Source organism: Canis lupus, chromosome 16, assembly GCF_048164855.1.
Source record: "Canis lupus baileyi chromosome 16, mCanLup2.hap1, whole genome shotgun sequence".
NCBI lineage: Eukaryota > Metazoa > Chordata > Mammalia > Carnivora > Canidae > Canis > Canis lupus.
The window spans coordinates 39,500,306-39,510,934 of NC_132853.1; the positions used below are offsets into that span (position 1 = coordinate 39,500,306).

The 10,629-nt window shown below is 39.8% G+C and overlaps 2 protein-coding genes across 2 annotated transcripts; both read right to left on the reverse strand.

Annotated features, from left to right (window-relative positions):
• Positions 1-1,200: 1,200 nt before the first annotated feature.
• LOC140607517 (keratin-associated protein 2-3-like) lies at positions 1,201-1,897 on the reverse strand. Its single transcript, XM_072782208.1, has one exon. The coding sequence runs from the start codon at positions 1,848-1,850 to the stop codon at positions 1,461-1,463; it is 390 nt and encodes a 129-aa protein (XP_072638309.1). The 5' UTR covers positions 1,851-1,897; the 3' UTR covers positions 1,201-1,460.
• A 5,574-nt stretch (positions 1,898-7,471) lies between these two features.
• LOC140607518 (keratin-associated protein 2-3-like) lies at positions 7,472-8,174 on the reverse strand. Its single transcript, XM_072782209.1, has one exon. It carries the CDS (start codon positions 8,123-8,125, stop codon positions 7,721-7,723), a length of 405 nt encoding a protein of 134 aa, XP_072638310.1. The 5' UTR covers positions 8,126-8,174; the 3' UTR covers positions 7,472-7,720.
• Between the last annotated feature and the right edge of the window lie 2,455 nt (positions 8,175-10,629).

The following is a 10,629-nucleotide window of genomic DNA, read 5'->3' on the forward strand; positions in this document are numbered from 1 at the left end:
ATACCATGCTGTTTTCCAGGATCAATTAAGTATTAAAACTCTTTGTCTCCTTATTTTTAAAAAATACTTTAGAATAGCTCAAGAAGAGAAATACTAGTAGTGGGCAGAAATGCTATGGAGTAGTAAACATACAGTAAATAAGCATGAATATGTTAAGATTCTTTTAGGTGTCTTCTCACAAAAGAGTTTTACCTAAAGCTGCAATAACACATTTGATTTTTTAAAAGATTTTATTTATTTATTAATGAGAGACAGAGAGAGAGACAGAGACATAGGCAGAGGGAGAAGCAGGCTCCCTGCAGGGAGACTGTTAAGGGACTTGATCCCAGGACCTCAGGATCACACCCTCAGCTGAAGGCAGATGCTCAACTGCTGAGCCACCTAGGCATTCCAACACATTTCATTCTTAACTATTTGTTTCCCACAATTAGGTAATATATCTTCTGAGTTTCTATGTCTGCCCTACTCTTTGTGTCTTCTTTATTCCATGGCTATCATTGTAGGTCAGTTCTTACTGTATATCACTTGGACCAGTACAATGGCCTCTTGAATTGTTTCTGTATAGCTATTATATGTCTAGCCTTTGGCCTTATTTTTGATAAGCAGCTACCATAAGAATACCCTTTGTGCCATTCACTTGCCCCAAGACTTTCAACAGCTCCCTAGTACTTACTGCACTAAGGGCATACTCCTTTGGTTAGTATTCAAAGCATACACATTTTCCAAATTTATTTTCCACTATCATTCTACATATATCCAGTGTTCCCAGCCAAACTATCCTCTGAACAGTCCCTCTCTCCATACCTTCATGTGTATTATTACCAGTGTTGAGAATGCTATCATCTTTTATACCTGCATGTCAAAATGTTAACCTATACAAAATGCTAGCTCCCTTCTCAGTTTTCCTTGTTCTCCCTCCCTAGTCAATACCGATTTCTCTGTTGACATCAATGTATGTCGTACTTTTTTTTTTCATTTTATAATTTTTAGTTGCATCATTGTGAATTTCATTTATCTCCCTAGAAGTTTCTTGAAGAGGGGAGCATTTTCAACTCAATTTTAATTTTATCATATACCATCTAGCCTGTGACTTGCAGATGTAGGCAATCAGTATATTTTATATGTTGGCAAATTGATTTAAGTAAAATAAAAAATAAACTTAATGAAAAAAATTAGAATGAACAAGTAAAACCAAAAATGTATTTTCTAGGCCAAAGATGAGAAGTTTATTAGAAAAGAAGCATGCCACAAGATCTAAGATCTACAGTGGGAAGAAGGGAGTTGATAGTGTTACAAAGACTTGAGAACAGCCCAAGTCTTAATAAGTGAGCCTGTATTTCCATTCAACCTCTGGTTGACTTGGGGTCTTGATAGTTCAGGGCAGGAGGTTTGTTAGGTAGAGATGGGAGTACTACGTTTTCAGAAAGTTGATAGCTTGTTCTAGACAGTCGGTACACTTCTTAGCAGCAGGGGGAGGTCCTGCAGGTGGTGCGGCAGGGGGCAGGCTGGCAGCAGGAGGGGCGGCAGCAGGGCGCCTGCACAGAGATGGGCTGGCAGCAGGTGGAGGCCCAGCAGCAGGGGCGGCAGACCACGGCAGTGCAGGACGTGGGGCAGCAGCTGATGGGGCGGCAGCAGCCCTCCTGCAGGGAGCAGGGGTCACAGCACACAGGGCGGCGGCAGGGCTCACAGATGGGGCGCGTGCAGCGGCAGGTGCAGGTCACGGGGCGGCACACGGTGGTCTGGCAGCTCACGGGGCGACAGCAGCAGGGGTCGCGGCAGCAGCAGGGCTGGCAGCATTCTGTGCCACAGCCCTGGGAGGAGCAGATGGAACCACAGCAGGAGCCGGACATGGTGATATGTGGGGCTGTTTAGGTTTGGACTGGTGAGAGGATTTGGATGTTGTCAGGTGAGAATGTCTTTGTCCTGCTTTGGGCCCTTTATATATCCTGCCCAGGTGCTGATGACACCCCCCCCCATTTATCTTTTGGCCAATTAAGTAGGATTTTGTTTTGACTAAATGATTGCATTGCTTGTGACATACTCATGATCTCATTAAAGAACTCTTGTTGCATTCCTAAATATGGATATATACATGCTGTTCATCATCAAAATCTAAGCACTCACAGTCATTTTAGGTGAGAGCAGCTCTTGATGCATATTTTGGGTAGATAAGCACCTGATGAATCTTGGAGAAAATGATCCTAAAAGAACTGCAAGTTTTAAAATAAATCAAATATATAGGGGTTTCTAGAGTACTGACTGGATCTTGTATTTGACTCTTAGGAGATGCCCTGAGAAACCTGTATGTGAATCAGACAGGTATTAGACATGTCCTTGGGTGTAGATTCCTTAGGACTTTATTGACCTATCACTTGATAATGGAATGCATGTACCTTGAATAAGACTGCAGCTCAGATAACTTGTTGGGAAAGATAAAAGGTTATTTTTGTAAAACAGCTAAGAATTGGAATAAAATATCCACAGCTGCCCTCCATTGTTTTTCTTTTCTTTTCTTCTGTTCAGGCTTGAGCAACTGTGGTCCTTCTGGCTACAGAATGTTGATTTTTATCTCTGAGACATGACATTTTTTTTTATATTTGCCTTTCTTGTGTATATGATAAAGAATCATGTAATGGGGATCCCTGGGTGGCGCAACGGTTTGGCACCTGCCTTTGGCCCAGGGCGCGATCCTGGAGACCCGGGATCGAGTCCCACGTCGGGCTCCCGGTGCATGGAGCCTGCTTCTCCCTCTGCCTGTGTCTCTGCCTCTCTCTCTCTCTCTCTCTCTCTCTCTGTGACTATCATAAATAAATAAAAAAAAAAATTTTTTTAAAAAAAAAAAGAATCATGTAATGGGAAATTTTTTCTTAATATATTTGACATGGGCACTATGACTGACAAGATGGAGGGTTTCCAACCAGCATTGCTGACGTAGACAATACATTGATCAGAAAACTTATGTAGGGGACTGCATAGCTGTTCTGTGACAGTACTGCTAGAAGTGTGGTAGACATGCTTCTTAGGGAAGGGTCATCAGAGGCTCTTGGAGAATTGCATGGTGGGGAAGAAGTCTCGTTACTTTTCAGCTTTTCCCTCTTATTATTCACCAGGCAGGGTTTTGAGTCACTTTAGGATCATTCCCATCATTCAAAAGAATGTACCTCAAGCCCCAGGAACTAAAGCTCCCCAAATGGAATTTTAAACATAATTTTAAAAGTTTAAAAGGAATGTAAACTGACTGAGTGTATAGTCATAACTGAGGAGACAGAAGAGGGAGAAATGAAGCATGGTCTCATCAATGAAGACCTTCAACTCTCTCATATTTCATGTTCTATCTCTTATCCAGGGACCCACATGACTTTTTTTTAAAAGCAGTAACCAGAACCAAGATAAAAACTTGTATATTCTGCTCTTTTTTTGTTGTTCTTCTTTTTCTTTGTCCCAGCTTTATTGAGATATAAGTGACATACAACATTGTGTAAGCTTGAAGTGTACATTGTGATGATTTGGTGCATGTATATATTGCAAGATGCTTACTGCAATAAGGTTAGTCAACACATTCTTCACCGTACCCCACGTAATTATCTTTTGTTATTATTGTTTTTATGGTGAGAAGATTAAAGCTTTACTCTCATAGCAACTTTCAAATGTACAATATAGTATTGTTAACTAGTCACCATGCTGTACATAAGATCCCTGATACTCGTAACTGAAAATTTGTATCATTTGACCAAAATCTTCCCATTTCTTCTACCTCTCAGCCTCTGACAACCACCTTTATGCTCTGTTTCTATGAATTTGATGTTTTTTATTCTACCTGTGAGATTATATTTGTCTTTCTCTGACTTACTTCACTTAGCATAGTGCCCTCAAAGTCCATCCATGTTGTTACAAATGGTAAGGTTTCATTCTTTTTTTATGGCTGAATAATACTTCATTACGCATGTACAAAACACAGTTATCCCAAGGCTTCTCTTGGAATATACACACACACCACATATATATTATTCATATATTTATGCCATGTATCTGTGTGTGTATACATATGTCTCATGTTTTCCCATTTTCTTTATTCATCTATCATTGCTTTCATGCCTTGGCTTTTGTGAACAATGCTGTAATGAACATGGGAAGGCAGATACTTCTTTGACACCGTAATTTTGTCTCCTTCAGATATATACCCAGAAGTGGGATTGCCTAGCTCATATGGTAGTTCTATTTTTAATTTTTTGAGGAGTGTCCATGCCATTTTCCACAGTGATTATACCAGTCTACATTCTTACCAAGGTTCCCTTTTCTCTACATCTTCACTAGCATTTGTTGTATCTTATCTTGTTATACTAGTCTTTCTAACAGGTGTGAGGTGATATCTCATTGTGGTTTTGATTTGCAGTTCCTTGATGATTACTGATATTGAGCACCTTGTTGGCATTTGTATGTCTTTTTTGGGAAAATGTCTATTCAGATCCTTTGCCCATTTTTCAATCAAATTGGTTTTTTTTTGTTTGTTTTGCTTTTTGCTTTTGTTTGTTTTTTTTTTTTTTGCTATTTGTCAAGCATGAAGAACAGTGCCTGGCTTATCAACTGTCTTATGTTTCTTAGGTAAATTAATATATTTTAAAAAGCCATGTTATGTGGGTGCCTTATAAACTCTAAATTTTGAGTTTAGAATTAGATGAACATATCTGATATGGCAAATGGCCAGCTGTTTGCCCAGTCACCACAGAAAATATTCTAAATAATATTATCTATTGGAGAGTTTCATTAATAGCATGACATAAAATAAAAATGCCTAGAAGGAAGATATGAAGCTCCCTCTTTTTAACACTAGTTTCTGGAAAGGGGAGTTAGGTTATTGTTGCAGAATTTACAAGAAGCATATATGTCGGAATTGTGGATAGTGTCTTGAACCCGACTGAGAACCCCACAGTCCATGCAAACACAGAGTGAACTCTTAGAAAAACATCGTTTAAAAAAAGACTTAAAAGTAATACAGGCAGATTCCTGAGGGTGATGGGCAACATATTTTGTATTACTAATGGTAGAGCTTTATTTAACACTACCATTCAACAATAGCATTATGAACAAATTTTAACATGGAAAATATTGTCTTGTGTTCTTAATTCTCAGTCGTCTATACAAATGGACAAAAATAATTATACCTGTAATTTGAAACTGCTAACAATTTTAAAAAGTTCTTAATTGGAACATATCAAATTGCACTTCTTATTTTATGCAACTGAGATGATCTTGAAAAGTTAAAATACGAATGACTGTTTAATAATTTGATCAGTTTAAAGATATCAGAAAAGTCCACCCTACATAACATAATGGTATTCTTTTCAATATATACCCACCATTTGCTTCAATGTGGATGGAACTGGAGGGTATTATGCTGAGTGAAGTAAGTCAATCGGAGAAGGACAAACATTATATGTTCTCATTCATTTGGGGAATAAAAATAATAAAGTACTTCTTAAAAGTACAGATAGCTACTATCTAATTATCTGCTTTAAATCCATTTAGACTCTGATAGGTAGGTTTCTAAAAGCATAGCATAGGGGCACCTGGGTGGCTCTTTCAGTTAAGTATCTGCCTTAGGCTCAGGTCATGATTCTGCTCAGTGTCCTGGGATGGAGCCCCGCCTCAGGATCTGTGCTGAGAGGGCAGGCTCCTCTGCTTCTCCCTGTTCCTCTGCCTCTCCCTCTCCTTGTGCTCTCTCTCTCTTTGTGTCAAATAAATAAGTAAAATCTTTAAAATAAATAAAAGCAGAGCATAATCATGAGAAAACTTTAAATATTTCTCCCCAAATAGATAGAGGTTTTAGACAGTACATTCAATTAAAAAGAAAATATATGTTCATTGAAATTATGTAATTAAGAAAAATATAAAGAAGATACTGAATATTATCTCCAATTACTCTTAGATTTTGTTACATAATATTTTAGGTAATTTTTAGGCATAAACATATATAGACATGCACACTACGGAGATCCCTGGTGGCTCAGCAATTTGGCACCTGCCTTTTGCCTAGAGTGAGATCCTGGGGTCCGTGGATTGAGTCTCATGTAGGGTTCCTTGCATGGAGCCTGCTTCTCCCTCTGCCTGTGTCTCTGCCTCTCTCTCTGGGTCTCTCATGAATAAATGAATAAAATCTTTAAAAAAAAAAGACATGCACAATACATTTTTCCTCACAAAATAGTTGAATATTTTACAGTTTATTTGCAATTTAAATATATGGCAATAAATATAAGTGCATCATGTTTCCTAGTAGGTTTACAATCTTCAACTATTTTAAAGTATTTGTGGCATATCTTCTATATTTATATTGCTTACATTATGTACTATTTGACTTTTTTTTTAAACTTTTTTCTTATTTATACCTCATCTCCCTAAATACATTATAACCTTTTTGAAGAAGAAGCCCTCTTTGCTCTTTCATATTCCCTCAGGATGGTCAACTCAGTGTCTTAATCATAGCAGATGCTCAACAAACATGTGTATGTTGACAGTGATTAATTCATTTTTTAAAAAAAAAACATTTTATTTGAGAGAGAGAGCGCAAGGAGGGGAGGGGCAGAGGGAGAGGAAGAAGCAGGCTCTGGCTAAGCATGGACCCTGATGCGGGCCTCCATCCCAGGACCTTGAACCCAAGGCAGATGCCTAACTGACTGAGCCACCCAGGTGCCCTGTAATTGATTAATTTGCTTGGAAAATGCCATCATTGCCCAGTTCCTGGGCACAAAAGTAAGCACCCTTGAGAGCCAGTATGGACTCAGTACCCTCAAGAGTTAACACTCAAAATAACATTCAAAATAACCACCAGATCTATAACATATAGAAGAGAATTATGTGAAGCCACAGTTATCCTTGGCCACAAAAGATCCAAGAATTTCTCTGGGCAGAAAAACGTGTCTCCTACCATACTAAGAGGAAGTGTTTGACTTAAAGGCTTAATGTCAGGGGGCTAACGTTCTCCTGGGTCTTTTCTGAACATCAGTGATTATAATCATATTATAGGAAACTTACTTAATCTTTCATTACTCATTGCTCTGCAACTTCATAAACTTGTTTTGCCAGATGTTGCCTAAGGGTCTTACCACCTCTAACATACTAGGTTTTCTAAGCTGTACTAACAGGTATCATTCAGTGAATGAAACTTGAGCCCAGGGATGTAATAGATGCAGCCTCCTTACCGAGTGTTGTTAAAGGACATCTCTCAGATGTTTGGCATGTCTGGATTGTGAGCACATGTGACTCTATATATGTGGTGAAGATACAGCTATGCCTACCTTTCTCACTTGGATATTGTGCCTTATAAATGCTCCTTACAAGAACAATGAGATTACCCAGACCTAAGTTATTTCAGTGAACAATTTGAGAGAATTATTCTGCATCCTGCTTTGAATATGTCTGAACAAAAAAAGAGAGAGACAAAACCTACTTAAAGGAAGTATCACAAAGACCACGATTTCTATGCTGGAAATACTAAGTTTATTAGAAAACAGAAGACATGATTGAGGAGTTAGACAGGGGTCCTGAGAGGACAGAGTACTCTCCCATCAGTAGTCGGTCTGAAAAGGGGGCCCCAATGCGTACTCTGAGTTAGTTTGAAGAAACGGGAAATGGGCTTCTCAGGAAAAGTCATGCTTTTCTGTCCTGAAGGGCAGGATGGATGGACTTCACCATCTACTAGCGACCCTCAATGATGATATACTTCTCAGCAGCAGGGGGAGGTCCTACAGGTGGTGCGGCAGGGGGCAGGCTGGCAGCAGGAGGGGCGGCAGCAGGGCGCCTGCACAGAGATGGGCTGGCAGCAGGTGGAGGCCCAGCAGCAGGGGCGGCAGACCACTGCAGTGCAGGACGTGGGGCAGCAGCTGATGGGGCGGCAGCAGCCCTCCTGCAGGGAGCAGGGGTCACAGCACACAGGGCGGCGACAGGGCTCACAGATGGGGCGCGTGCAGCGGCAGGTGCAGGTCACGGGGCGGCACACGGTGGTCTGGCAGCTCACGGGGCGACAGCAGCAGGGGTCGCGGCAGCAGCAGGGCTGGCAGCAGGAGGGCTGGCAGCATTCTGTGCCACAGCCCTGGGAGGAGCAGATGGAACCACAGCAGGAGCCTGACATGGTGATATGTGGGGCTGTTTAGGTTTGGACTGGTGAGAGGATTTGGGTGTTGTCAGGTGTGAATGTCTTTGTCCTGCTTTGGGCCCTTTATATACCCTGCCCAGGTGCTGATGATGTCTCCCATGGACACATGATCACTTCCTTGTTTATTGTTTATTCTTTCTGAAATGGCACTAGATAGGCTACCAATTTCCTCGACATTTTTTTAGGTGCTCACCTACTCATGAAACACCATTTGCTTTCCTTATTTAATAGAGACCCATTATATTTTGCTATTTATGGTTCAAATATGAATTTAATGACCCTAACTTCAAAGTTTCCAATTATCTTCATAATTCAGTGATGTTTTTGCCAATTGATGTTTTGATAGCACAAAGTAGCTGTCATGCTCTTAGGGTTACTTACTAATAGTGGAAGTAAATTCCCCAAGTTGTGAGTATCTGTTTCCACTGCTAAGGTTCCCTCCTTAGGGAAGGAAGCTTAAGCTTTCCCTAAGCTTAAGTTTAGGAAAAAAAAAAATAAGGGACTATTTTAAAAGTCATGGTCTCTCAGGAAAATAAGTTTTGCTGTGTACTTTTTGGAGCTACAGGAATGCACCTTATCATCTTCTCAGCAGTGGGATTTTTTCCCCAGTTTTTTTTTTATTATTATTTTGGCAAAATACACATAACATAAAACTTACTATCTGAGCCATTTTTAAGTGTACAGTTTAGTGGTATGAAGTACATTTGTATTATTGTGAACCATCAGCACCATCCATCACTAGAACTCTTTGGGGGAAAAATCAGAGATGGTGACAGTACATGAGAGACTCCTAACTCTGGGAAACAAACAATGGGTAGTGGAAGGGGAGGTGGATGGGGAGACAGGGTGACTGGGTGACGGGCACTGAGGGGAGCATTTGACAGGATGAGCACTGGGTGTTATATATTGGCAAATCGAACTCCAATTAAAAAATATACAAAAAATTTAAAATGAAAATATTTTATTTGTTTGTTTATTTAGAGTGGCAGGGGGAGGGCTGAGGGAGAGAAACCCAAGTGAACTCATACTGAACATGAGTCAGTATGGACTGACTGGACCATACAGGACCCTGAGATCATGATCAGAGATGAAATCAAGAGTCAGATGCTCAACCAACTTAGCCACCCAGATACCCCTAGAACTCTTCATCTTGGGTGACTTGGGTGACAAAAAATTTAAAATGAAAAGATTTTATTTGTTTGTTTATTTAGAGTGGCAGGGGGAGGGCTGAGGGAGAGAAACCCAAGTGAACTCATACTGAGCATGAGTCAGTATGGACTGACTGGATCATACAGGACCCTGAGATCATGATCAGAGATGAAATCAAGAGTCAGATGCTCAACCAACTTAGCCACCCAGATAACCCTAGAACTCTTCATCTTGCAACACTGAAATTCTGTGCCCATTAAACACTAACTCCCAATTGAACCCCTCTCCCCAGCCCCTGGCAACGACCACTGCAGTTTTTTTTTTCTTATTTATCTCCTTTCCCCCCATACCCCATAAATATTGCCTCCAACACTACTCGGTGTAAGACTTTAGGCAAGTCATATCTGGTTCTTTATGTTCAGAATGTAGAATATAAACCCAGCCTCTGGTAACCACTGTTCTACTCTCTGTTACTGTGAGTTTGGCTGTTTTTTTTGTTTGTTTGGTTTTTTTTTTTTTGGTCTTAAATATGTGCTCATTATTTTCCATAGTTGTGGTTTTCCAAACCATGGTGAATTTCATTTTTTAATCTTCATGATAGCTAGTATCATTGACTTCTAATAACTGTATTCTAAATATTGTGCTAAAAGAAATAAATGTATTAATTTATTCTTCATAATAATCCTATGAGGTAAGTATTGGATTCCTCATTTTACACATGTATGACTTTGTCTAAGGTCATATGCCTACTAGTGTTGGAGCCAGGACTTATTGCAAAAACATCTGTGGGAACATAATTCATAAGGCCAAGTTGCTGAAGAATGGAATGTGGTTACTGTATTCCCTGGCATTAAGGAATGTCTTTTATGTAGGAATTTTAACAGTGAATATATTTTTAAAATAGTTGGTATTCATAAAATGTCTAATTTTTAGAGCTATCTGAAAGGACTCTGTCTTCCCAATATTCTCAACAATTCAAATAATTATCTCCCACAAAGCTTTCTAAAATTCCAAACATATCCTAAGGAGATAGCATCAAAGTTGGACATCACTAAAGGGTTACAGGGCACTATGAACAAAGCCATTGATGAGAAGAAAGAATTTCCTCTACCTCCAAGGTCCTTCTAGCTGGACTAAGATGCAAATTGATATGAGACAGATCAATAGGAGAAAATAAAATTTAATAGCATACTTATGGGGAATCCACAAAGCCATGGAAATTCCGAAGACAGTGAAAGCAACTTGATATTTATATGAGCTAAGGAGAGGGGTAGGCTTCTGAGGATACAGAGGGGAGAGAGACCATCAGCAGAAAGATAAGAAGAGATGTT

Excerpts from the sequence above, each read along its gene's own strand:
- LOC140607517 (XM_072782208.1), bottom strand. The coding sequence starts at position 1,850 with ATGTCCGGCTCCTGCTGTGGTTCCATCTGCTCCTCCCAGGGCTGTGGC.
- LOC140607518 (XM_072782209.1), bottom strand. The coding sequence starts at position 8,125 with ATGTCAGGCTCCTGCTGTGGTTCCATCTGCTCCTCCCAGGGCTGTGGC.